The sequence below is a fragment of the Lepidochelys kempii genome, chromosome 4 (assembly GCF_965140285.1).
Source record: "Lepidochelys kempii isolate rLepKem1 chromosome 4, rLepKem1.hap1, whole genome shotgun sequence".
Classification (NCBI taxonomy): domain Eukaryota; kingdom Metazoa; phylum Chordata; order Testudines; family Cheloniidae; genus Lepidochelys; species Lepidochelys kempii.
In genome coordinates, this window is record NC_136383.1 from 58,326,987 (window position 1) to 58,353,137 (window position 26,151).

The following is a 26,151-nucleotide window of genomic DNA, read 5'->3' on the forward strand; positions in this document are numbered from 1 at the left end:
TAGAAGGTACACACTATACATTTTTAAAGTGATTTATTTTGAAAACTTTTCAGATTAGTTTTACAGCTATATCAGAAAATGAATGATTGTTTGGTTATTTCATTTACCAAAGATAATTCAAGCAGATATTTATGAAATCATTGGGAGGTGAACTATCTCCAACTCAACAGGTTAATCATTAATATTTGGAGGATTTTCTTGCCATGTTGTATTAGGAAGAGAACACCACCAGACAGACATTTAAATTGTTTTATTTAACTAAAACAATGTTACGTCTTCTGGATTTTTTTCTTCAACAGCAAACATATTTTAACAAAACAAGCATATGAATTTTTGAATTTAGTTAAACATTCAAGTTTTTCAAAATCAGGTTTGTTTTTGTTAAAATTGTTTTTAACTAAAATAATTAAAAGAATTTAAAAAAACAAAACAAAAATTAAATCGACTGTCAGCCAAGTCAACATGAGAAACTTAAAATATTGGCTTCTGCAGCTAAGTCAGTCGTCTTCACCTTCATTTTCCTGTTTGTTCATAATCTGGAAAAGAAAAACAATCTTTCCTGCTTTTTCAGGTCCCAAACTATTTCTCAATTTGGAATGAATTAGTCCAAAGGAAGAAAATATTCTTTCTATACCAGCAGAAGAAGCTACTGCTGTTAAAAGTGAGATTATCACTTCAACAGTCTCTGAATCCAAGTGCTTAAGTGACTTTCAACAGTTCACTAGTGGGACTTTCTTTAAAACATCATCAGCAAACATATTTCTTGAATGGTTCACCCTTACCTCTGAAGTTTATTATAATTGGCATTATGGACGGATGATTGCTGGATGTCCATGTCATAGCCAACTCCTCTTCTTCAGCAGTTAAGGTTTGACCCTGGTACCAAGTATTGAGAATATTGACAAGAAAGTGAGCTGGAGATCATGCTTGTCCCATTCGTTCTTTTAATGCTTGTAATTTAACTCTGTTGTTGCATATTTCTCTTTTTCAGATCTCACTCAGTTCCTTCCAAATTTCAACAGCATCAGCAATAAAACAGCTATTTCCCTGCATTTTGTTCAAGGCTACAGAAGTAGGCTTCAGGGTACTCAGCACGTGTTCAACATTTCTCTTAAGCCCAATGTTGAGAATGTTTAGTGGTTGTTACAATTTAAACTAATTTACAGTTGAGAACACGAGTAATCACAGCGACAAATTTAGTGAGGTTTTGGTGTAAAATACAGGTTACTTAAACTATCTCCTTTTTCAGTGCCTCAGAAAGAACACAGAAAAACTATATCAAGGTCACTCAAATCTATACTTGCATATAAGTGATGTTTTCTACTGTACACATCAGGACTAACAATTTGTAGTATTTTTCAACTAAAAACATAATGGACAAAATTTTGTACCTTTAAAAAAGTGGCTCTCAAGACGTATATATGCTAATATATAATAAAAACCAGTACTACTGATCTATTACTTCCAGCTTACCTAGCTGTCAGAATATTACATCTCTCTGTACATGGGAGCATATGGCTACATTTCTCAAACAAGCTGCTTCACTCTGTTTTGCTGATCCCTGGATGCACAGAAAATTTCTCCAAGTAATTTCCCATAAGCATTAGAGTCCAGATATTGATGTCTATCCTCAAGTCCCAGTAACTTCAAAGGGAGTTGTGCATTCTTAGAACCTCTCAGAACCTTGCAGAAATGTGCCACAACAATAAAATCCCCCCAATGGGTTGTTTTTACTAAAATTTTCTACTGCGGATGTGGTCTTAGAAAGTAAATTTAACTTGAAACACCCAGTTTAAACAATGACTTTTAAGCTGGAGAAGGCTTTCAAGTATATCAAACATACCTTTACTTTTTTTTCTTATTTTTCTGGCCTTGTTTGCAAGTTATTGAAATTATGTTCTTAAGATTGCTCCCTTTCCCTTCTTACCTGACTACCAGTGAGGATATGGTACTGACTGTGGCAGACCTGATTTTTTTAAATTGAAAAGTGCAATCTCACAGTACAAAATCATCAACTCATGGAAGGCTAAAGCAAGAGGATGACTATGGAGGAATAAATGTACAAATATATAAAATAGTAGCCTAATAGAAAGAATGACCAGTCAAGCAAACTGCCTTTTATATAAATGTTCAAAATTTCAAACATTTTTCAGTTTGAAGCCACAATTCCCTTCATCCTCTCCCCTTTTTAAATTGAAGAGTCTTTTTGTGCTTGGCAGATTTACATTAAGCAATTTAAAATATATCCATACATGAGTGTGTATGTGGACTAAAGTTAAAAATATACTTACATATTCAAATTCCTTTTTCACCATTACCACTCAAGACTCTAAAAATATTTTCCTGCTGAAACAGTTGATCATATTACAGCCACTTGAAACAACAGCTGAATCTGTTTTAAGTTTCAATACAGAATCTCAAATTATTTGAAAACAAATATTTGTAATTTTTAAGTCTACATACACTAGTGAACAGTGGAGATTTTACTATATGAAAGACTTTAAAAAGTGAACAGAAATGAAATGACAATAAATTTGTTCAGTTTGATTGGCAAGTTCTGCTACTAGTCTGTTGCTAGGCAGTGGCAGCAGTCTCACTTTTGTGTTGGCTGGTGTTCTGAGAGCAAGAGTAAAATTTTCCAAAGCATCTGACTTAAAAGTTTGAGTCTCGTTTTCAAATGGGACTTTGGCTCTTAAGTCAATTAGGTACTTTTGAAAATTTTACTCAAGCCTAATGTGGTTAACTTCAAAAATATTTCAATGTAAGAGTTCTCTAGCTGGCCTCAACATGAAAAAAGAGGTTTGAAAATATTGAGTTCTAAATTATATCAAAAATATGGAATCTTGAGAGGTTTTTTTAAATGAAAGTTTTACAATTCACTTTCAATGTCTAAGGCCAAAGTAGTAAGTTATTTCTTGCTCCTGCCTTGTTTTGTTAGCATGAATAAACTCAGACTTTTCAAGTCCCTGAATTTCTGATATTTCCCACGGTCACACATTACCCCTGCACAAAATAGCAAAAATCCCAATTATAATTATAAGAGCTACTAGGCTACTATTCTGCATAAAATTATTTCAGTAAAACATTATTATAGTGCCTCTTGCTGTCAGTTATCTTTGCTTGTTTAGGTGTTCACAGACCTGCTTATTTCAGTTTCTCTTGATCTTCTAAATTGGTTTAGAAAGATTGCAACTATTCTACAAGACCTTGGGTTAATAAAAATTCTGTTGCGTTCATGCCCCCTTTACATCCCTCACTTATTACATCTGGCAATAAAGATAATTCATCTTCACTATTTAGTGTGCAAGCCTGCTCCATTTAGTTAATGCAAATTTTGCCAGTGACTTAGAAGGAAGCAAGGTCAGGTTCCTTAGTTAGCCAGGTATTTCAAGCATGTGGTCCCTGCACCCACCTGGAGACCCCCTGACATCAATGGGTCACAGCTGCAGGGTCTGCTCGGTAGATTGGCTTGCAGGATCAAGACCACTGGGATTTTGCTTTAATTGGAGCCACACTAAAGTAAACATATATCAAAGTATTTGACAAGCTTCAAATCATAATAATATTAAAGGAAAATTAGTCCCAGGTTTTATGGTATTTAACATTTCATTTTCTGTAGCTTTAAAATAGCCTTAGCTTGCATAAGAAGTAATGTTTTCTAAATGTGGGGTCTAAAGCATTTAGTGACTGACACAACCGATCCTCCCAATTTACAAGCCACAAAAATCTATATTCTTCCAACAGCATTCTAAGAGGATGATGGAGCAGGATGCATTTTCCACATAATCTATAAATCTCTGGGTAAGATGTTGACTGTATTTGTCATTCAGAAAAAGAGCCCAATTATATTTTTGATAGAACTCTTAGTCATTTTGTAACAAGAAACCAAAAAGTAGATAATTAATACTGTTGTAGATAACAATTCTCATGAAAGATTCATAAAATTTAGCCATAGGAAATCTGTCACATGAAAAGGAACATCATGATTTGTAAGGAAACATTTTGATACATCCCTGCTACCAGAGAACATTGTATTTACAATTGGATACAGAATCCTATAAATGTAACATAAATATAGTCTTACTCAAACTATTAATTTCGAAACAGCACATTTAAATACCAAGAATTTTAAAAAACATGGAGTAAGGTTTAGATACTAGCTCCAGCAATAGATTCTATATAACTTAGGTTTTCTAAAGTGCTCCTGTAAAATATAGTATTTTCTCAAAAATCAGAAAAACGTAAAAGTTATTGACTTTAAAAATATGAATATTTTGATAAAGTAATATATCTACAATATGCTTAAAAATGAACATTTTGTTTTTAACTTTTACAAATGCTAGACCTCATCTACAGTGGGATTTTGGCTACTCATGTAGCTGCACTTTACTCTGGGCTCAGTTTAGGAGCGCAATGTAATTTACCACATTGTAAATTGCACGAATTCAAACCACATGCACATTATGAGTTTGCACTGGTGCATAAAATCCTAGTTTAGATAAAGCCTCCATACTACATATTTCACAAATACGTACTTTACTTGGTTTATATCAATACTGTTACTAACTACAGTAAAAGCAAGAGTTTTGTGAGATTTAAAATGCAGATACTGTATAAACTAATCCTAAATTGTTCTATTTATCACAGAAAAATATAGAAGTACATAGTATAGAAGGGTCTACATCAAACCCAAATTTCAGATATCAAAAGATTGAAATGGGTCTCCATTTTGAACTCGTATGTACAATCCATCAAATAGAGTCAAATTTGTTTTTATTTGTTTAAACATTGGTGCTATTAATATAGATCCAGATCAAACATATCTTTTAAAAATAAAACAAGCACCCATTTTCCACAGTTTCATTTAAAAAACAAATTCTGATATCTACGTATCATCACTAGGATTCTTTAACAAGAAGAAAGTTCTATATTTAAAAAAGCCTTAGTAATCTAAGAGATCAAACTTTTTTTTTGTTTGTATTTTAAAACAGAGTAAAAGTCCTTTATTGAAATACAATTGAAATACAATACGAACTTCCACTAACTTCAGTGGAACTCTGTGTGTGTGAGTGTGAAAGAGAGAGAGAGAGAATCAATAAAAAGGGAACAAACTGCCAGTTCAATATCTGCCTCAAGTTATGACCTAGAAAATCATTTTTTACTTTTCTTGTACCTTCCACAGTTATCAAGTTAAAAGGCCCAAGAATACGCAAAGGTTGGTTACCCCTCTTCCCACCCAATTTTAGTTTATCATCCCCATATACTTGGAAGACCTCAGTTCAGAGCTCCATTATTTTAAATTGTATTTGTCATACCTACATATGTTTGCAAAGCAAACCACAGAACTGTGCCACAGGTTTTTATTTGGTTTTTTACTGGCTAAAAACTAGTTTTTCCATTTAAATGCTTTCATACTTGGATAAACCCTCATTTAGATGCTACACGCTGAATAAAATTATCTAGATCTGCTAGGGAATTATGAAGAGACTCATTCATGTCTTGACTTCTGAGAAACCTTCGAAGAGTATCTAAAGCAGTCAGAGCCTCATTTTTTGATGGCAAAGGCTGTTCAATTCCTGGACATCCATCACCTTCCTCTTCCTCTTCATCATAAACAAACATATCAGTTTTAACTGAAGCGGTTTCTTTGGTCCATATCATTTCATTATTTGTGGGCATTTCACATGTTACCAAGTCATCATCCAAAGCTGCATATTCCTCCAAAGATAAACCTGGAAACTCTACCCCAGCTGCCAATGCATGTGCAATCAAATCTAAACCACTTTCAATCTCTCTGTCTGTGTCACCATTTTCCCCTGTTTGTGATTTGAATCCTGCTTCTTTGTAACTTTTAACAACAGTCTCTGGAGTTACATTCCTCCAGCATAGGTGCAACATATCAACTGCATCCAGTAGAGTCAATGTAAACTCTTTACTACCTTCTACGCAGTCTATAAATCTCTTGATAAGACGATGCCTGTATTTGACTTTCAGACTTCTTATAACTCCCTGTTTCATAGCTATAAATTTGGATGATGAGCATGGAGGAAAGAACACCAGTTCAATAGACTTTAGATTCTTTACCTCTGAGTGAGCTGGGAAAGAGTCAACAAAAAATACTACTCGCCGCTGCTGTGCTTGAAATCTTTCATCAAGTTTATGCATCCATTGTTCAAACACTTCTGAGGTCATCCATGCCATATCATTTGCCTCATAATCCACAGGTAGCGACTTCACATCTTTAAAGCTGTGCGGATTTTTATTTTTGCCAATAACAAGCAAAGGAAGTTTCTCAGAGCCATCCATATTTGTTCCAATCACTACAGTTATTCTCTCTCTGCTTAGTTTGCCAACAGAACAAGTTTCCCCCTTAAATGCAAAAGTATTATTAGGTAACATCCGATAAAACAATCCCGTCTCCTTTACATTAAACACATTTTTTGGCTGATAATCATTTAAATAATAAGGAAGAACATTTTGGTACCAAACAGTTAAAGTATCTGCTGTAGTAGCCACAGGTTCTGTAGACTGAGACCTGAATACTAAACCATATCTTGATTTAAAACGATCAAGCCAGCCATTACTGCACTTAAAATCACTATGTCCAAATTTCTGAGCAAAATTATTAGCTTTGAAACGCAACATTGGGCCATTTACTGGTACATTCAAGCACTGAGCAATTCTGTACCACTTCATTAATGCCTCTTCCAGATCTGTATAAAAAGCTGTTCTTAGTCTTTTTCTTTTAGGATCAAATCGTAAGGACTCAAAAGCTTCTAGAACCTTATCTTTATTCTTCATAATTGAAGACAATGAATTTTTCTTTATGCCGTATTTTGCTGCAATGTCTGCTTTTTTCTTGCCACTTTCCACAGCATTTATTATGTCCATTTTTTCCTCAATGGATAAACTTTTCTTTTTCCTTCTTACAGGTAAAGACGAGCGATCCACTGAAGTCTCTGCCATGGTATCCTGTACTCTTTTACAAATAAGCACACACACAAACACTCTTTCTAGTCCTTTCTGATCTCAGCTTCTTTAATTAGATTAGTTTTCAAGTATATATATGATGTCACAGTCCTCACATTGTGAATGCTGATGTGGTAAAGTCACTGGTATCTTCCTGGATACTATCAGTACATTAATAGCAATTTAGCCTCTCTTACGTCTCCTTTGAATGTCTTTATCTAGAAAGAGTCTAAAAACTAGGTTAGTATTTATACAAATTAACACAATGATTACAAGTTCCTTTCAGGTTCATTCTGGGAAACTGCCCTCATGCCCCCCACCCCCAAAGACTGAAAAGCAAGGGGGGGGGGGAGGATGACTTCATTGACATAGATATAAAAACCTTTCAGTGCTGCTGATTCATTTCTGGTGCATTATAATCCTTGACCACTCCTAGGAACTAATTCAAAGAAGAGAACATAGCCCATAAGAAAGTGGCCTCCAGTGCCCTTTCCTGTATGGACAAACAATATTTTTTAATGGATGCAGAGCTGTCTGTTATTCTTTTTGTGCAGGACCATCCCATAGTGCTAAAGCCACTCTCATGCTAAACTCTAGGAAAGACTTCGCGGCTGGCAGCAGGTTTCCTCGAGGCCAACTGTTTTCTTCACCTCAGGCCACTAAAACAAGAAGAGAGGAAGCACATTAGCAGAATTTCTTTCATTTACCTAATCACAGGTCCCCTGGATTTCATTTGGGCGTCAAAGGGATGTTATCATGTTGCCAACTTGAGTCCTTCAAGGTGCTGACAATAACCTGGAGACTTGGAGAGCCCTCCAGCAGCTGGGCCCACACTGCGAACGGGACAAACACGCCCCCACGTAACCGCTCTTGTCCACTGAATGGACACGGATTTTCGCTTCGTGTCTCTCTCTCGCTGACCCCACACACGGAAGGGGGAGGAGGCAGCGAGAGCAGTTGTTACCTGGCTGGGGAGCGGAGCAAGGGCCCTTCCCCCAGCACGGTGTCCCCCAGCCCACCAGGTACCCAGAGGGCGGGGAGTCTAACACCTCTGCGCCTCTCAGCGCCCCCCGCGGGGCAGCGGCCGGGCCCTGCGAGACAGCGCACCTCGCTCGCTGCCCTGTCGGTCGGGGCGCCGCTCAGTCTGGCTGAGCCCAGCGCTGCAGCCGGGCGGCGACATGCACCGGCGGGAACCCGCCCGCGCCCCGAGCGTCAGCGAGAGACCCCCCGGGGCACACCCAGCGCCCCTGTCCTGCCCCAGCCCCCCGGAGCCCCGCCCGCCCCCGCTCTTCTCTTGGGGCGGGGGAGGCTGCGCCGCGCTCCCTGCTCGGCTGCCCCGAGCGGGGTGGGGAGGGGCTCACGGTGTGCGGGAGTAGCCGCCACCGGACGTCCCGCACCGGGAGTCCGCTTCCGTCCCCTGCCGAACCCACAGGCCGCCGCTGAAGGGCGGGGCTCCGGAGGTCGTTGCTATGGTCGCTGCATGGAGGTAGCGACACCATAGAAATGGACATTGTTGGCTAGAGTGACTTTCCCACGTCATGGCCATAGAGAGGCCACCGCTGCCCCATTTCCGGCCAAGCACTTCCGGCTGCCGCTGGTGCCGGAGAAGGAAGAAATAAAGGTGCAGACGTTGGCACGGGAGCCTGTTTTGCCCGCTAGAGCCGTCCCTTTCCCCGTCGGGCGTGACAGCAGTTGTCCCTCGTCCGCCTACCGCGGAGCAGGGCCGGGCAGCGGCGCCGCTGGCAGGTGAGAGGAGGTGGCGGGGGCCTGGGCAGCGCTCTGTGCTTGGCCCAGGTGCTGGGAGCCTCTGTCGGGGGGCGGGGCCGGTTCCTAGCGCTGCGCTCCGGGGCGAGCGGCGGCTGCTGTCCACGCAGGGCGCAGCTCGCGGGCAATGGGCGGGGAGCCGGGCAGCAGCGCCCGCTTCCTCTCCCCCCCTCCCCCCTTTGCTGTGTACGTGTCACGTCCCGGCGCGGAGGCCGGGAAGCTGCTTCCTTGTCCGACACGGGACCCGCGAGCCCCCTTCCCGGTGCCGCGTCCTTCAGCCCAGGTGCCGGCGCTCCCAGCGGCGGCGCTCCCCTGAAGGTAGGTCCCACCCCCCGTCATCGCTACACGCCTGTCAGTAACGAAAGCTTGATCCTGACACACTTTCCCTTACCCGGGCTGCCATCCGCGTATCCCGGGTTATTCCCCAGGGACCGGCAACCCGCGGGCGCCTGGGTGGGCTGCAGAAGATCTGCAGAGGGACTCCGGTTGTTTGTTGCTGTTGGTGTTCATTTTTAGTTTTTATTTTTAGCTAACTTTTACCGCCTTGCAACTTTCAATAATAATTAGCATCTAGAGGCTTATTTGAAATGATTAAATAAATGGATGTTTAACTGGGTGTTTGTTTAAAAATGAAATAAACGTAAGTGAAAAGAAAAAACAAGATTTTTTAAAATGGTCATTTGTTTTGATCCTTTGTTTCCACACACTGTTTTAACCACAAGAAAAAAAAAGCCACTTACCACATTGGTTACATGGTAGTAAGAAATAAAATGTGGAAAGCATCAAGAGGAAATGATACAAGCCATAACTTGCAGCAAACTGTGTGAAAGACATGTTACCTATTTCAAAAGTCTGTTTAAATGAGACTTGCCTTCTCCTTGTATGTTTGGGGTTTTTTTAAATGGCTTATTGAGGAAATTCTGACCAGTTCTTGTTGGTAGTTTTCAGTTTAAAATAAAAATTTCAATTTCTGTGTGTACAACACTCATACTCTCACTTGAAGAGCTGGAGAGCCATTTTGTTATCAGGTGGACTCACATATTAGGGTAAAGAGTCCTGATATTGCATTGCAGTGGTGTTAGGCCATTGCATTTTAGTCCTTCACTTTCCTCCCCACTTTCCTAGCTCCTATAAGGAGTTGGAATTGCCAACATCTGTCACCTTCCATTTGCTCAGAAATCCTGCGGCTTTCTCACGTGTGTTGGAGGACATAGGGAGCACTCTTGTGATTGAGATTATAGTTGTAACCGAACAGAAAGTGGGATGCTTCTTGAATGTAAAATTGGAAACTAGTCGCAGTGTAATACGCAACACACCTTCTGACTTCACTGGGAGGAAGAACCTCGGGGAAGATGCAGAACAAATATTTGTTTTGTTTTATAGCACTATTGAGGAGTTTTACAAAGTGACAAAATGGGTGCAGGGGGGGAATACCGTACAGCATTAAATGGTCTGTGTCCATCCGCAGGATCACCCATGATTTCAAATAGGAATATCATCCACGATTTTATTCATATCTTGTGGCCTAAACACTTAGTCAGTAGAAGTGCTTTCAGCACCAATGATCTTTCCAAGTTGTGGTTTTGCACTCATGACTGGAGTGGGCTTGAGGAAGAGATTATTTTGTGGTTTGTAGCTCAACGGCTTATTGTTCAAAGGCCATTTTATTGCGGGCTGACAGTTTCAACCCTCCTATGTGAAGGAGAGATGGGCAGTGATTGGGAGGGGATGAAGTTGGACAGCAGTACATTATTTTTAATCGGCCTGTGTTTGACATGTGTTAGGTAGAAAGAAGTGAATGGTCCTTGGGGAATTGCAAATTTTGTGCTCTAGTTGTTCAGGAGTAATTGTGCCTCGATTACAGTATTACCAGTTCATTTAACCAAGTGGCAGCATGCTCTTTTTTATATCACTCTGCTAGGTAGTTAGGGTGTTTTTGTCAATTAAATTAGGTTGCCTGTCTACAGTAGAATGAACCAGAGCAGGTGGCTGATAGTTGTGGCTCTGTTGAAGTACGGAAGTGAACTTATTAAATCCATGGGACAGCCAAAATTTATATTTCCTTTGACAGTCTTTCAAAATAAGAAAAAAGGTAATACTTTTGAAGCTTTTTTCAGAGTACTTACACACAGTTTACTTTGGAAATACAACAGTGTCTGTTGAGAACATGATTGTCCTTGACAGTGTTAAAGGATTCCTCATTTTAGAAATTCAGATAGAACTTTAAGCATTTAGGTTCCATCTATACTGTTGAACTGAAATGTGCTTTAATCATGTCAGTGGACAACTGTGTTGTTACTGCTCCTTTTGATACTACTGTTTTTGCAGTGTAAATGGGGGCCTTATTGTGCTCTGAGACACTTGGCAAGGCAATGTTTATTTGAAAGGTAGATTGGAGGAGCCCTGCTTATCTTGGACAAATGGCACTTGAAGAATGGACTCTGAGATGCAAATTTAAATATCTGAAACTTAAAAAGTCACTTGAGGACAACATTTTTCAGCGATACTCAATGTTGTTTTATTAGCGAGAAAGGTCGAACAATGCAGTAGGGATGGGATAATCAGTCACTTTGCATTAGTAGTTACACATTTTGTTAGATACAGTGTTACATGTTCTTTGCACAGCAGATTGAGAAAATAATCTCGAATAAAAATATGCTGTGTAACAAGCACCATTCAGCCAGAGAGGTAGTATTGTATTTCCAATTGGGTAATTCATGCATTAGTGAAGTCTGTGGTAAGTTGGTGGTCAATGTCCTTAAAGACAATAAAGAAGTGGTTTGGAATCCAGTCTTCCTCACTGCAATGTGTGTCAATCACTAACCAAAAAAAATTGTGACTCGATTAAGAGCAAACCCCTTGTTTGAATGGGAGATCTCTGATTATTTTCTATTTAAATTAAACATGTATGTTTGGAGTATGGCTATAAATGAGGTAAGTGTCACCCAAAACACCCTTTTTACATTTTGTAAAATGCAGACAGAGATTGACCAAGGTCACACAGCATGACAGAGTTAATGTCTCTGGATTTGTAGTCTTGTGTTTTAGTCATGTTCAGAATGGGTTTATTAGTCTCCTAATCCCTAGTGGAAACTTATCCCCATCAAAGACATTCACATATGGCAGAAATATTACAGGCCAAAAGTGGAGTATAAGCAGAGTTGTATGGGGACACATATGTAGTGATCACCTCGTGGTAAAAAGAAAAGGAGGACTTGTGGCACCTTAGAGACGAACAAATTTATTTGAGCATAAGCTTTTGTGAGCTATAGCTCACGTCATCGGATGCATTCAGTGGAAAATACAGTGGGAAGATTTATATACACAGAGAACATGAAACAATGGGTGTTACCGTACACACTGTAACGAGAGTGATCAGGTAAGGTGAGCTATTACCAGCAGCAGAATGGGGGGGAAAAACCTTTTCTAGTGGTAAGTCCTTCATGTTTGCAAGTACCTATTTGCATTACTTACTGAAGTAGTTCATATGGCTTTTGGATCAGTAAGAGCAAAAATAATCCTTGGTTTGCTTGCAAAGACCGTTCTGAATGAAGCTAGTATTCTTGCTTTTGTCATGAATGTTGCTCATTCTGTAGGTGATCTTGCATAATTCTATTTACCTTTCTAAAATAAGGTAATGAGTCAGCCCAACGTAATATAGTTTAGATAATTTATTTCCCCAGGTTTTTTATATCTTGCTTGTTATCTTACTTTACACATCACATGGACCACCTGACTACTCATGGTTAGACTTTATGTAAATAAAACATTCAACACAAATTGGAAAGTTGAAATGTGATATGAAGATAACTAGTGCTGCTTTATTTAACTGGCACTTTCTGTATCTGATGTGAAGGTAAGTAAATGTGGAATGCTAGGAGGTTTACTCTACACAGGGCATGTCACCTTTCATTATACCAAAGATTATTGGCAGTCTTGATTTATTTTTTTAAAGATCAGCTGTCTACCTCACAGGTTGCTCAAACAGTGCAGTATCTTTGTAGGTTTCAGCTATATGAAATTTTTTTCAGATTAGTTTTCAAGTGCAGTTCTATTATGAAAAGCGATTATGTAAAAATAGCACTACATTACTCTACATCTACGGAACTGTTCCTTGTGTGTATTAGAGAGCTGTTTGCTTGCTTTAGCATCAAAAGCAAGTGCTTAACTCTTGTTAGGCCGTACAGACAACAGTTAAGAGAAATCCAGGTTCATTTTCTATTTATGCATAATGCAGAAGTGTCTACAGTTCCAGTGATTTACATCAGTGTAAATAGGGTTTGTGTACGTCTTCAAATTATGTCCTCAGTGACTAAGGGTTTACGGAGGTGACTGCAGGACATAATTGACCTTTATAATCTTTGTTACAAGTGACTGGTGAAGAATCTATCTTGACCTCTGAACCCAGTTTTAGTTTGCAAGTTTAGTCTTCTTTCCAGGGCAGACATCTCCTCATGCTGCCCTTCTGACAGCCTTGGGAGCATGGTGAAGAGAGACTTATGAGAGAAGCCAACATGAAACTGAGCTGGCAGGAGTAGAGAGAAACAGCTGCAGCTAGGACTTTGGACACTTGCATGAGTATCTGGCTGGTTTTTGCAGCTTTTACTCTGGATGTTTTTTCTCTTTGCTGATTGGATATTTGCTCCAGTTTCCTCACTGTCTCTTTTCTTCACCTTCATTCCACTAGCCCCTTCCTACACCTCTTCTTTCCTCCTCCCTTCAGTTTCTCCTCTACTTAACTTTGTTTCTCTTTTCCGCTAATGTACTTTGTGACTCAAAGCACCCTGTATTCACACCTTTACATGTTATAGTCTTGTACAAAAGATACCTGATGAGGTATCATCTGAACACTCATAAATCACTGGTCAGTAATATGGTAAAATGTAATGTAACAACATTATATGTACAGTTGTGAATTCTCCCTTATGGCAATACTTGTTCAAAACCAGACAGCCCTGCCTAGGAAAAGGTTGTTAAACAGGCCTAGCCTAAACAAAGAATTGTGTGTTTATCTCAATTTACGTGGAAGTAATGAACAGAACCATCAAGACAGTTGCTGGGGAGAAGAGAGTGCAGGAAACAGAGCAATTTGCATTTTAGCAAACTCCAGCTATGGGTGGGGGATAGAGCATGGAGCCTCCTTCACCACTAGGTTCTATCTCGTCTTCCTCACTTCTTGAATAAACTTTATTGTGAGGGGTGACCTTCAGAGGAATCCATTTCAGAGGTTCACTGGACTATAAGAGAAAGGGGCAGACAATCTCAAATGTATTTGTTCACCGAAGAAGACAAAAAAACCCGCAACTTTCTGCCTCTGGAAGAGATCCTGACTGAGAAGTGGGGAGTCCTCTACCATCTTACTGGAAGACTGTGGGTGAGAGAGACTGTCTTGAACAAAGCCCAAACCAAACCCTGCTAGATTAGGTTTTAGACTTTTACATGAGTATTAGCACTTTTATTTGCTTCTGTATTTTTAACTTCATCTGTTATACTTGAACTCACTGAAAATCCTATCTTCTTTTGCTTTATTTTATTATTAATATAAACCAACAGTGCTGTGTCTGTACCAAAGTGAATGTTAACTCCAGTTAATGTTGCAGGCTGGTGCGTTGTGTGTCCTTCAAGGAGCAAATGTTCCTCTGAATGTTGCGGGAGAGGGCTGGATATATCAGAGCACATGGGTCTGGGGGAAGATCTGGACTGCGGTAGCGGTAGGATCACAAATCTGGTAAAGGCAGAAGAGTGTCTGATAACTATTGGCAGGCTGTTGGACTCGAAGTGGTCAAATCGGAGCTGTACAACACACAGAACGCAAAGTGCATGCTGTCTGTGTGTCCCAGATAGAGAGCTGCTAGTAGCAGAAGCATTTTGGGTCACTCAGGGTTATAATACAAGAAGTGACGCACCCTTTCACTGGTCTGAATTGCACCCCAGAACGTGACATACTCCCAAAAACTTCACCCCAAATATTTAAAAAAATAACAAAATATAAATTTTGGAACTACCATGCCAATTGTAGACCATCACATTTTTCATCCTACTTGTATGTTATATCCATTCCATCAAACTCTTTATCTCCTGTTGATTTAGAACATAACTGTTTCAGGACAGGGGCTGTTTTATTCTATGTATAGTGCCTGTGCTGGAATTGTTAATATGGGAGACCACAAAACACTAATTTAACTGTAAGTTCCTTTTAAGTCCAATGGTCAAATGATATTTTATACAATTGCTCTAAACATGTCTAACAGCCTATAAAATAAGCAGTTACTGCACCCAATATAGTAACAAAGTATTTTTAAGCATGTGATCAAGATACTTCCTACCAGGCCAGACTAAGGGAAAACCATGTCATCTTGGCATGCTCCAGCATGATCAGGTAGGGTCTCACAATGAAACCTCAAATTCATAATTCTTTTTATGCCTTTTAACAAGCAAATTACGTCCTAGCCAATTACCACTTTAGAGAACAACCAGTTTGAGACAGTTCACCCTAATTCCCAGGTTTAATCCAGGAAAGATTTACAACCTCCTTTCTACCCAAGGTTTTTCCTCCTTGCTCTTCCCCTCCTTTCTGTTAACACTGGTACGTGGGGTGGGGAGGCCCATGTTGGCTCCCTTTAAGACAATCTTTTTGTCTTATTTAAAACCATCTGCAGTCACTCCTATTGATTGGAGGCCTTCTTTTCATGAGCCCCTTATGTCAGGGGTTCTCAAACTTCATTGCACCATGACTCCCTTCTGACAACAAAAAGAGTACATGACCCCAGGAAGTGGCACGAATCCCTGAGCCTGGCGGAGCCCCAACATCCCGGTTGTGTGGGGGGAGTGGGGCAAGGCGCAAGCCCAAGCCTCACCGCCTTTGGCCACAGGCCCCAGCAAGTCTAAGCCAGCCCTAGTGACCTCATTAAAATGGGCTTGTGACCCACTTTGGGGTCCCAACACACTGTTGGATAACTGTTGCTTTATCTCGTTAGTTGTTGTTTGAACCAGACATCATCCCTATTCCATTCCTTCTGGTCTTAAACTCATTATTTTCTTGGGATTCCTCCTGCCTGCTACTCAGGGCCTTTTTTAACACCTAGCTGAAGCCTGGTTAAGGAAATACAACTTCAGTTCAATTTTATATTTATTCTACAGCCTAGAATAATGGATCCCTGATCTTGTTTGGGATCCCTAGGTGCTACCATAGTATAAATAATAAGGGCTGACGTTTAAAAAAGCCCACCTTTTTGTTTGTAAACTGTGCATATTTGTTGTGGAAGTTGACCTTGGTACAACTGCAATTTTTAGTCCAATTTCGAAGTAGAACCATACTTTAAGAAGTAAAGTGCTGTTGGCACCTTCTGCTTTATGAATGGTCACAAAATCAGTAAAAGTCCTGGGGAGGTTGTGCAGAATTTTTGTTTGTGCTCCTATGCCACCACAGACATTGTTCTATGCTTTACATGACTAATAGATTTGGGATTTGAGGCTAAGGCTGAAAGGGCTTGTCAGAATGTAACCCAGATAATGGTCTGATGCATCTTGCATGCAGACCTCCTGCTATTTGGCAGTAGTCTGATTCTCCGTAGTAGCAGCTACAGGCTCCTTTCCCATGCTAGCTCAAAAGGCTGAGACTTGGGACGGTTCACTGACTGCAAGCCCAGAATGGATATCTTGTCCGATGGCCTGTGTTATACAGGAGGTCAAACTTCCTCAAAATAATGGAGAAAGAAATAATGATGTTTAGTGGCAAATTAGAAGAGAGACTGTGAGCACAGAGTCTGGAGGATGAACATAGTGGACAGCCTGAAGAAGGAAAGAGTGGAGAGGAGAGAGAGCCAGGAGTCCCAGCAGGTAAAGGAGTGAGAGATGCATCAGAACATAATATGGCTTCTCAGGCAGCAAACACAAATAATGTGGACTCTGGTGGACCTGCACATTTAACAATCGTCGTCTCTCCTCCCTTTGCAGCCCATTGATAATTCAATATTGGGGCCTATTTATACTTCCCTCCCCCCAACATTCCATGTGGCATCAGAGATTGGTGTACTACCTCTAAAACCACACCCTGGAGTATATGAAAGACAATCACAGCTTCACATACACAGACCTGTGAAACCTACAGTTGGTGTATGTGTAGCTGAAATGGACATGAATATTCTTTCCCTTTCATAAATTCTCTTAAGTTTTATTAAGTTTATAATGTATTTGATTTAAAATTTCAGAACTTTTGCACTGATTTTGTTACAGAATAAAATTGTAGTATTTGCAACATAATTCATCTTTATTATTTCACAACATATGCTGCTTAGTGCTCAGTAGTTCTGAAAGCAACCAATTACCAGTTACTGCTTGGTGTCACACAACTCATAGGATCAGTAACAAACAAAATTAATAGGCTAATTAACAATGTTATATTCCTACATGTACAGTAATCACCACACATAGGCCACAAAAGAGCAGGGTCAGATGGAGAACACTATACATTATTCTGGCTCACTGTTAAAAATAAGAACAGCCATACTGGGTCAGACCAAAGGTCCATGTAGCCCAGTATCCTGTTTTCAGACAGTGGCCAATACCAGGTGCCCCAGAGGGAATGAACAGAACAGGTAATCATCAAGTGATCCATTCCCTGTTGCTCATTCCCAGCTTCTGGCAAACGGAGATTGGGGGGACCATCTCTGCCCATCCTGGCTAATAGCCATTGATGGACCTATCCTCCCTGAATTTATCTAGTTCTTTTTTGAACCCTGTTATAGTTTTGCCCTTCTCAACATTTTCTGGCAAAGAGTTCCACAGGTTGACACTGCGTTGTGTGAAGAAATACTTTCCTTTAGCTTGTTTTAAACCTGGTGCCTATTAATTTCATTTGGTGACTCCTAGTTCTTGTGTTATGAGAAGGAGTAAATAGCACTTTCTCCACACCAGTCATGAATTTATAGACCTCAATCATAAACCCCCTTAGTCATCTCTTTTCCACGCTGAAAAGTCCCAGTCTTATTAATCTTTCCTCATACGGAATCAGTTCCATACCCCTAATAATTTTTGTTGCCCTTTTCTGAACCTTTTCCAATTCCAATATATCTTTTTTGAGATGAGGTGACCACATCTGCACACCGTATTCAAGATGTGGGTGTACCATGGATTTATATAGAAGTAATATTATATTTTCTGTTTTCTCTATTCCTTTCCTAATGATTACCAGCATTCTGTTTGCTTTTTTTGACTGCCGCTGCACATTGAGTGGATGTTTTCAGAGAACTGTCCACAAGGACTCCAACTTTCTTAAGTGGTAACAGCTAATTTAGACCCAATCATTTTATATGTGTAGTTGGGAATATGTTTTCCAATGTGCATTACTTTGCATTTATCAACCTTGAATTTCATCTGCCATTTTGTTGCCCAGTCACCCGGTTTTGAGAAATCATTTTATTGCTCTTCTCAGTCTGTCAGGGACTTAACTATCTTGAATAGTTTTGTATCATCGGCAAATTTTGCCACCTCCCTGTTTATCCGTTTTTCCAGATCATTTATGAATATGTTCAATAGGACGGGTCCCAGCAGTACAGACGGGGGACACCACTATTTACTTCTTTCCATTCTGAAAACTGACCATTTATCCCTCCCCTTTGTTTCCTGTCTTTTTAATCAGTTACCAGTCCATGAGAGGACCTTCCCTCTTATCCCATGACTGCTTACTTTGCTTAAGAGCTTTTGGTGGGGGACCTTATCAAAGGCTTTCTGAAAAATCTAAGTACACTATATCCAGTGGATCCCCTTGTCCACATGCTCGTTGACCCCCCTCAAAGAATTCTAGTAGATTGGTAAGGCATGATTTCCCTTTACAAAAACCATGTTGACTATTCCTCAACAAATTATGTTCCTCTGTGTCTGACAATTTTGTTCTTTACTATAATTTCAGCCAGTTTGCCTGGTACTGAAGTCAGGCTAACTAGCATGTAATTGCCAGGGTCTCCTCTAGAGTCCTTTTTAAAAAATTGGCGTCACATTAGCTATCCTCTAGTCATTTGGTACAGAAGTTGATTTAAATGACAGGTTACAGACCACAGTTAATAGTCCTGCAATTTCACATTTGAGTTCCTTCAGAACTCTTGGGTGAATACCATCAGGTCCTGGTGACTTCTTATTGCTTAGTTTATCAATTTGAATGGCTCAGGTTTGGGAATCTCCCTCCCATCCTCAACTGTGAAGACCGACGCAAAGAATTCATTTAGTTTCTCCACAATGGCCTTATCTTCTTTAAGTGCTCCTTTATCATCTCGATCATACAGTGGCAGACACTTTGCCCATTTGTTGCATAGATATTATGAAAGACACGCAGGCAGCTTTAACCATTGGGATATTTTTCTCACTGAGGTCCAGTCTTGCGAGTGGACAACACCATTGACTCTTCAAATGAGCGAAAGCACATTCAGCTGTCATTCTACACCTGCTGAGCCAGTGGGTCAATCATTCCTTGGTGCTGTCGAGATTGCCGGTGTACAGCCTCATGAGCAAGGGGTAGGCTGGGTTTCTCAGATTCACTGTTGCCATTTCAACATTCCTAATGGTAATCTGTTGGTCTGAAAAGAAAGTCCCTGCTTGTAGCTTTCTGAACAGTCCTGTGTTCTTAAAGATATGCATGTCATACACCTTCCCTGACCAGCCCACATTGATGTTTGTGAAGCATTCCTGGTGATCCACCAGTGCTTTCATAACCACAGAAAAGTAGCCCTTTCTGTTGATGTACTCAGTGGCAAGGTGTTTTTTTGCCAAAATAGGGATATGCATGTCATCTGTCTCTCCACTGCAGTTTGGGAACCCCATAGTTGTGAAGCCATCCACTATGTCCTGCACATTGCCGAGAGTCTCAGTCCTGCATAGCAGAATGTGATTTAATGGCCCTGCACACTTGCATCCTCCACAGTGGATTTCTCTATTGCAGATTGATTCCTGACTGACTGGTTGCAATTGGGTATTCCAAGTTTCCACAGTGCAATCCCACTTGTTTCTCAGCTGTCAGTGCAGCTTTCTTTTTTGTGTCCCTGTGCTGGAGCCTGGTTCAAGTTCAGTGGACAGATCTAGGAATGTGGCCTTGTGCATCCAAAGGTTCTGCAGCCAATGCTCATTGTCCCAAATGTGCATTACGATGGGATCCCACCAGTCAGTTCTAAATTCTCAGGCTGAAAAGCAGTGCTTCACCATCTGCAGCGGCTTGGTGAATACTGCCAACAACCTTGAATTGGTTCTTACTATGTCCCACAGCAGTCTGTCCTCCAAGGAATCATCATGCTCCCCACTCATTTGGTTCTTTTTGCAGTTCTGGAAATGCTGCAGGATTATACGCCTTGTGCTTGTAAAGTTTATGAAATGCTGCAGGATTTAATGCCCTGTGCTTGCAAAGTTCATGACAAAAATGCAGAGCTGTGCAGGCTCCATGCTTCTGTCAGAGATGGTGGACAGCCAGGAGGGCCATGCAGGTTTGTGGGATTTTGAAAAAAGTCATAAAAATTATGGGATATTGATACCATTATGGGATGAAGATAATTGCAAACTGAGAAGTTGATTGCATGCTCCCAGTCACAGCTGCATAACTCACTTTTGCCCCGTCAGGCGTTGCCAAAACTTTCCAAAAGTCAGTGCGCTGATGGTGGGGAGTTGCACAGCGGGATGCCTGTCGATGGTGCACCACATTCTGCATCGACACAAGCACTACTAGTGAGTACATGCATCGCTGACATAGGGAGTCAAGTATGCACATGCACAAGTGATATACTAACTACAGCAGCTGTATGTCAACATACCTTGAGTCGACATAAATTTGTAGTGTAGACATGGCCTTAAACACTTATTACCTTAAGATGTTTTGAGGTAATGTCTATACAATAATGTAAGACCAGGGGTTTGAACTCTGGCTCAAGCCTAATTTCCCCCTCTCCCCCCCTCCCCCGATTTCTCTGTACACACACACACACCATGCTGATCCAGAGCTTAGACCCAGAGTCTCAAGACCACATGGGGGTGGAAGGTCTGAGCCTGAGTCGAGCTGGGACCCTGGGTTCCAGCCTTATTTCTTTGCAATGTAGACGCAGCTCCACTGGACTCGTGCTCTGGCAGTCTGCCAAAAGTATCCCACAATCCCATGGCTGACTTTCTTTGTCCAGGACAGTCAAGTTTAGTGAACAATCCAGTTTTGTCACATTGCACCATGAACTAAGGGCTAGAGTGGCCACATTTTAGGAGGGTGCTAGGGAATCTGGGATATGGATGGCTGGACTGGGGCCCACATAATGCAATGTAGATTCTGGAGCCTCACGTTGGGACCTAGGATTCAACAGTTCCCAACCTGGGGTTACAAATGAGCGTAGGTGCTCAGGCCCTAGGTTAACAAACCAAGTGTCTTCTCACTCGATTTCTATTAATCTTAGGCTTACGTTGCAATGTAAACGTACCCTTAATGTTTTATGTGGTTTTCCCAGATGGTGGACACCAAACTCATGCTATCTGTCTTGAATACCTCTAATGTGCTTATGATCATATCTAGCTGCTGCAGCTAAGAGCTAAAACTAATTAATCTGCTAAAAATTGGTTATTGATACTGTCCCTTTTACTTTTATAAAATATTCCACTATACAGCATCAGATATAGTGAATTTAGAAGAATTACATTTTAATGCAGAAGGAGCATGGCACTAATATTTTCTGAAAGTTCACTGATTTTCATCAGTAATGTCTGTGAGGTACAACATCTAATCGCTTGCATAAGAATTAATGCATGCTCAACGTATTTCATTTTCAGGTATGTCAGGACACAGCAATGATCCCGCAGCAGTTGATGAATCTCATCCAGCCGCAGAAGAGGTCCAGTCTGACTCTGAGGTGATTGGGTGATATTTGTGTAACATTGTAAAATCAACCAATCCCACTAACAGTTTCAGACTGCCAAAAATGCATAATGCAATGCATAATAAAATTCTTGGGTGTGCACACATGCATGTGGTGCAGCTAGATTTCTATTCTGGCCTTTTCAATTTTGGGTCTGGCTTCAGATTGTCCTATTGCATCTGAAGCAGTGAAACTAAGTTTAGTCCATAATTGAGGATCACGTCAGCCAGCAACTTTCCTGCTGTGCTGTGCTACTACTTGATTGTATGAACTAAATGGATTTAGGGGGGATGGGGGACTAGAAGGAACATACAGGTACTGCAGGAAGAGGCACTGGTAATTAAAAAGATGGTCTTCCCTCAGTCTGCTTTGATTAGTTCCTCAGCATGATACAGTAGTTGGGGACATTGCATAGAGTGAAAACTAAAACAGAGACTCTGACCACTTGTAGTTGATGATTAAGGTAGTAAACTTCGACATCTTTCAGGATGAAAAGGGCTATATTGGACATTGTTAGTCAAAGGACAAAAATATTATTGAGTTTGGATAAGTAAACAAACAACTTAGGGGAAAGTTTTCTTTTGACACTGAAAGAAAAGACCACCTTAAGGGGATAAATAACATTAGTCGTGTGTAGTCATCTTATGCATGTCTCGTAATACTTGTCAGTCTGAAGAATTTAGGGAAACTCATAGTGCACATCCCATTGCCACTGGTGGGATGTACTGCAATCCCTTTCCCATGTAGCTGACATGAGAAGATATGTAATTCTATGTACAATATTAATTAAGTGGAATAGTTTGAGTTGATTCAAGAAACTTTAAATACACTTAATTTTTATATATATATTTTTTCTATTACCTAAAATGCACTTCTAATTCAATTCCTGGGAGACCACTTCATCTTGCAAAGTTGGTGGTGAAAAGCCAGGGAACTTGGGCAATAATCTCACTTGGTGCAGACATGGCTTTGACCACAAAGTGGAAGTACTTGTCAAACACTAACTCATAGAGGATTTGGGAATTTGAGTGGGTGCCCAGCTGCGTATAAAGGTGCTTCCATAGTGAATCAGTTGATTTTGTTGAACATATTTTCCCCATCACAGAATAGGCCAAATACAATTTAGAAAAAAGAGTGCATCAGTTGATAGGCAAAACTGTCACAAAATGAATGTTCTTCCTAAATGTGTCTGTTCTAGAGTTTCCCTATCTCTTCTTTGAACTAACATGTATATTATTTTTGGACTAATAACCTCTGAAAATGAGGCACAACGTGTAAACTTAAACCGTAATTCTGTACAATCTTGTTCTCCCATGATAAGGACAATGCCACTTACACTCTCTTGGGCCTACTCATCTAAGGCCCCGTTCTGCTCCAGGTGACCTAATGGAAGTAATGAGGGCTCAGCACTTTTCTGGTTCAGGCCATTTAGTGAGAGCATGATGCGTAAAATGCTCTACTCCAATGGTAGAAAGCTTTTCTGTCCAGGTGAAGGCTCGTGTCCAGCTTGTTATATTTTTGTTTGACCGTGTAATGGCTCATGAAATAGAATTCCCTGAAGTGCCAATAATTTGATTTGAAAACTGTTTTTGTTGTACTTAAACAAGGAGATCTGTGTTGTTGTAAATATTGTGGAAATCAGTTGTTGTTCATTCTCTGGGTATCCCATACCTATAGTTGACTTTTTGAAAGTCCTTGCCCATGGTAGTGTGGCTGAAAATCAAACCGTAAATTGGATTACATTTTGGTTTTGTATTAGCTACATGAAAACAACTTATTAGGTAGGTGTTTATGAATTTCACCCTCAATTTGTAATATATTCAAATTAATAAACAGACAAAAGAGAGAATATGGTAATTAAAGATTGATTAAATTAGTATTTGTCTTGGATTAAAGTAGCCATTTTAAAATTTAAAATGGGGCACTATTTAATCTAGATCCCTCTTTAGCATTTAATTCATGCAAAAGTTTGTGGTTCCACAGAACTCTTCGGAACCTTTTCAGTTGCTCAAATACTCCGACTGTGCCACCCCCTCCTGCTGCTGAACAAAAAATTACTCTCCACTGAGACAAGTTTGGGATTTTTCTCATTATATTTTTGTGATGTATTTTGTTTTTCCCCACCTGAAAATCTCCACAAAATACATCCACTTCATGCTGTTTTTGCTTCCTGGTTTTGCTACAGACTTCATATATTGTTTGGGTCAGGAAACATCACTGTACTTCAGTTCCACCATCTATATAATAGTAATTGAGCGGCATAATTCATTAATATGAGTAAAGTGACTTGAAGTCTTTGATGGAAGGCATTTGAGCAAAATATTTAATACTCAAATTGTTGGTAATCCAAATGTGGTCACTGTCAAACTAATGTCTCTTGCATGACAATATGGGACAACCCTGACCTCTTCTAACCTCAACCTAACTATCTCTTCGAAGAATATAGTCTCTTGTACAGTTGATAGGATAATAAATTAAAGTATTTTGACTTGTCCAGAAACTGCAGTACCACATATATTGGCATGATGGCTCCAAAGGTTTCTATAACAGATAGTATTCCATTTCAAGTTGAAGCAGGTCATAATTCGATCATAATGTGGTCTGTATGGAGACTTCGTGTATGAGAGTTCAGTTTTGGAGCAATTTTTAAAAACAGTTCAGCTGTTTTTAGGTTTCTTAAAATAAGGCTTAATTTTGACAGGTGATTAGCATCTCTGGGCCTAATGTTCTTTCATTAGGAGTGGGACAGATTATTTGTCTATCCACCAAGTACTTCTAGTTCATTTAAAACACCCCCTAAATATGTACTGCAGAGCCCTAGGGCTTGTGGTGCACTTTAATGTATTTTTAGCTACATATTCACCCAGTAAACATTGTTGGGTTTGGTTTGATCCTTTTTTGTTTTTGTTTTTGTTTTTTTGTAAGAGGGAAATATCATGGGAAAACTGACTAATCTCTACCCACTGGACATACTGTATTGTAAAACTGGAAGGTTTGTTTGGACAATGCTTGATCCATTTCAGGAAAACGTGAAGAATCCCAAGAGAGAGGGTATTCAGGTGACCTTGCAAAGAAGGCCTGGCCGCATTGAGCATTAATAAGAGGATGCAGTTTGAATTGCTCATTATTTTTATTTTCCTATCAAACTCCCCCTAAAGGCTGAAAATGCAGAGTCTATTTTAAGTATTTCTAAGGTGGCTGTCATACATGGTATCTTAGTATCTCCATAGCATTCCTGTACCCTTCTGCTTCAGATTTCTGATGCAAAGTTGGGACAGTGCAGGATACTGCATCTATGACAGTAAATATTTTCAGTGCTTTGATAGATTTTCAAAGAGCTGAAATAAATCTACTTAAATCCCAGGACCTAAGGTCTCTAGTACAATATAATTTCCATAGAAAAGGACTTGTTCTACTAACACTATGTAGGTGCCTATTTCTGTGATACCTAAACATCTTGGTTATACCCACTAAATCAGGGAACGTGCAATTTTAACTTGTGTGTATTTATTACAAAAGAGAAAGTAACACTTTTTCAGAGTAGGAAAAGATAAATTAACAAATTACTTTCATGCACATAGCCAGGGTAAGTAGGGACATGGTGCCAAAAAAAGGGTTAAAGGATTCATAACTCCAAATATTCACAACAGTACACGCACATCAGATATAACAAAGCACGAAGCCATTCTTTCCTGCGTAAAAACAGAACTGTTCCCACAAACTGGGTTTGTGCTCTGAGACCTGCATTGCTTTGTGTATGGCCCCCTGAGTAACTCTGGCAATTGTATTTGTGAGTGGGGTCGTTAGAGCTCTATAAATCAATTAAAAAACAAAATAAAATCCCTGCAGAACAAGGACAAAAATTACTTCCCCACTACTATCCTAGCGAGGCAGGATAAAACGCATTAGTATTTCCTATATGTGTACTTCTTGAGGAAGGAGACACTATGCCTATACGTGTCTTAGTAGAAGTGTATATGTGCTATATAAGGGCACCTTCAGATAGTGAAATATATTGTAAATCTCATTTCCATCTCATTACTGTTAAAGGATGAATGACTTTGTATAGCAACTTAAGGTGTGCAGTTTATGGATGGATATTTGTCTAATCTCAATAGAACTAGACTGACATACTTTTTGATTGGCCACAAAGATTTCATGTGGGACAGGAATTCTTAAACTTGTTCATCATATGCACCACATCTTAATAGTGACAGTGTTTTTGTGGCACAAATCCCCCGCCCCCATGGATCATCATTGCATGGATCATCTTCCCTCCCATTGACAATTGAATAACATCCTTGTAACAACCACAGTAATTGTTTATCTGGAAAAATGTTGGGAAAGCATTTGGTGCATGTCTTCTCTTTTGATGTGACTCTAGAAGGTGGAATACAAGCACCATGTGACTCTTTATGGACATGGACAGCTGAAGTGGATCAGGATGGTGTGATTTCTTGCTTTGGTGATGGACTGTTTTACTTGGTTATCTGAACCTAAAATCCAAATATTTTTAAGTTTGGTGGATTTTTTTTTTATACTTCAT

The 26,151-nt window shown here is 40.0% G+C and overlaps 2 protein-coding genes across 12 annotated transcripts in view; one reads left to right on the forward strand and one right to left on the reverse strand.

Moving 5' to 3' along the window:
- Positions 1-421: 421 nt before the first annotated feature.
- Positions 422-8,653, reverse strand: TIGD4 (tigger transposable element derived 4). Of its 3 annotated transcripts, none has more exons than XM_073341363.2 (2): positions 8,367-8,653; positions 422-7,628 (listed from the first exon to the last, which is right to left on the reverse strand). In XM_073341363.2, exon 2 carries the CDS (start codon positions 6,964-6,966, stop codon positions 5,428-5,430), a length of 1,539 nt encoding a protein of 512 aa, XP_073197464.1. In that variant the 5' UTR covers positions 6,967-7,628; positions 8,367-8,653; the 3' UTR covers positions 422-5,427. The 3 variants fall into 3 exon arrangements, with proteins under 3 accessions (XP_073197464.1, XP_073197462.1, XP_073197463.1); XM_073341361.2 differs by having other exon boundaries at positions 8,331-8,653; XM_073341362.2 differs by lacking the exon at positions 8,367-8,653 and adding an exon at positions 8,077-8,324.
- The window catches only part of ARFIP1 (ARF interacting protein 1), an 89,405-nt gene continuing 70,971 nt past the window's right edge, over positions 7,718-26,151 (forward strand). The window contains exons 1-3 of one of the 9 annotated variants that reach the window (XM_073341366.2): positions 8,498-8,715; positions 20,335-20,439; positions 21,520-21,599. In XM_073341366.2, the coding sequence (XP_073197467.1) occupies positions 21,522-21,599 (78 nt within the window). In that variant the 5' untranslated portion in view covers positions 8,498-8,715; positions 20,335-20,439; positions 21,520-21,521. Of the gene's footprint in view, positions 7,992-8,493; positions 8,716-8,785; positions 9,052-20,334; positions 20,440-21,519; positions 21,600-26,151 lie in introns of those variants that run through there. The other 8 variants (XM_073341364.2, XM_073341369.2, XM_073341370.2 and 5 more) reach the window with 8 other exon arrangements.

Coding starts and splice junctions, on each gene's coding strand:
- TIGD4 (XM_073341363.2), bottom strand. CDS start 6,966: ATGGCAGAGACTTCAGTGGATCGCTCGTCTTTACCTGTAAGAAGGAAA.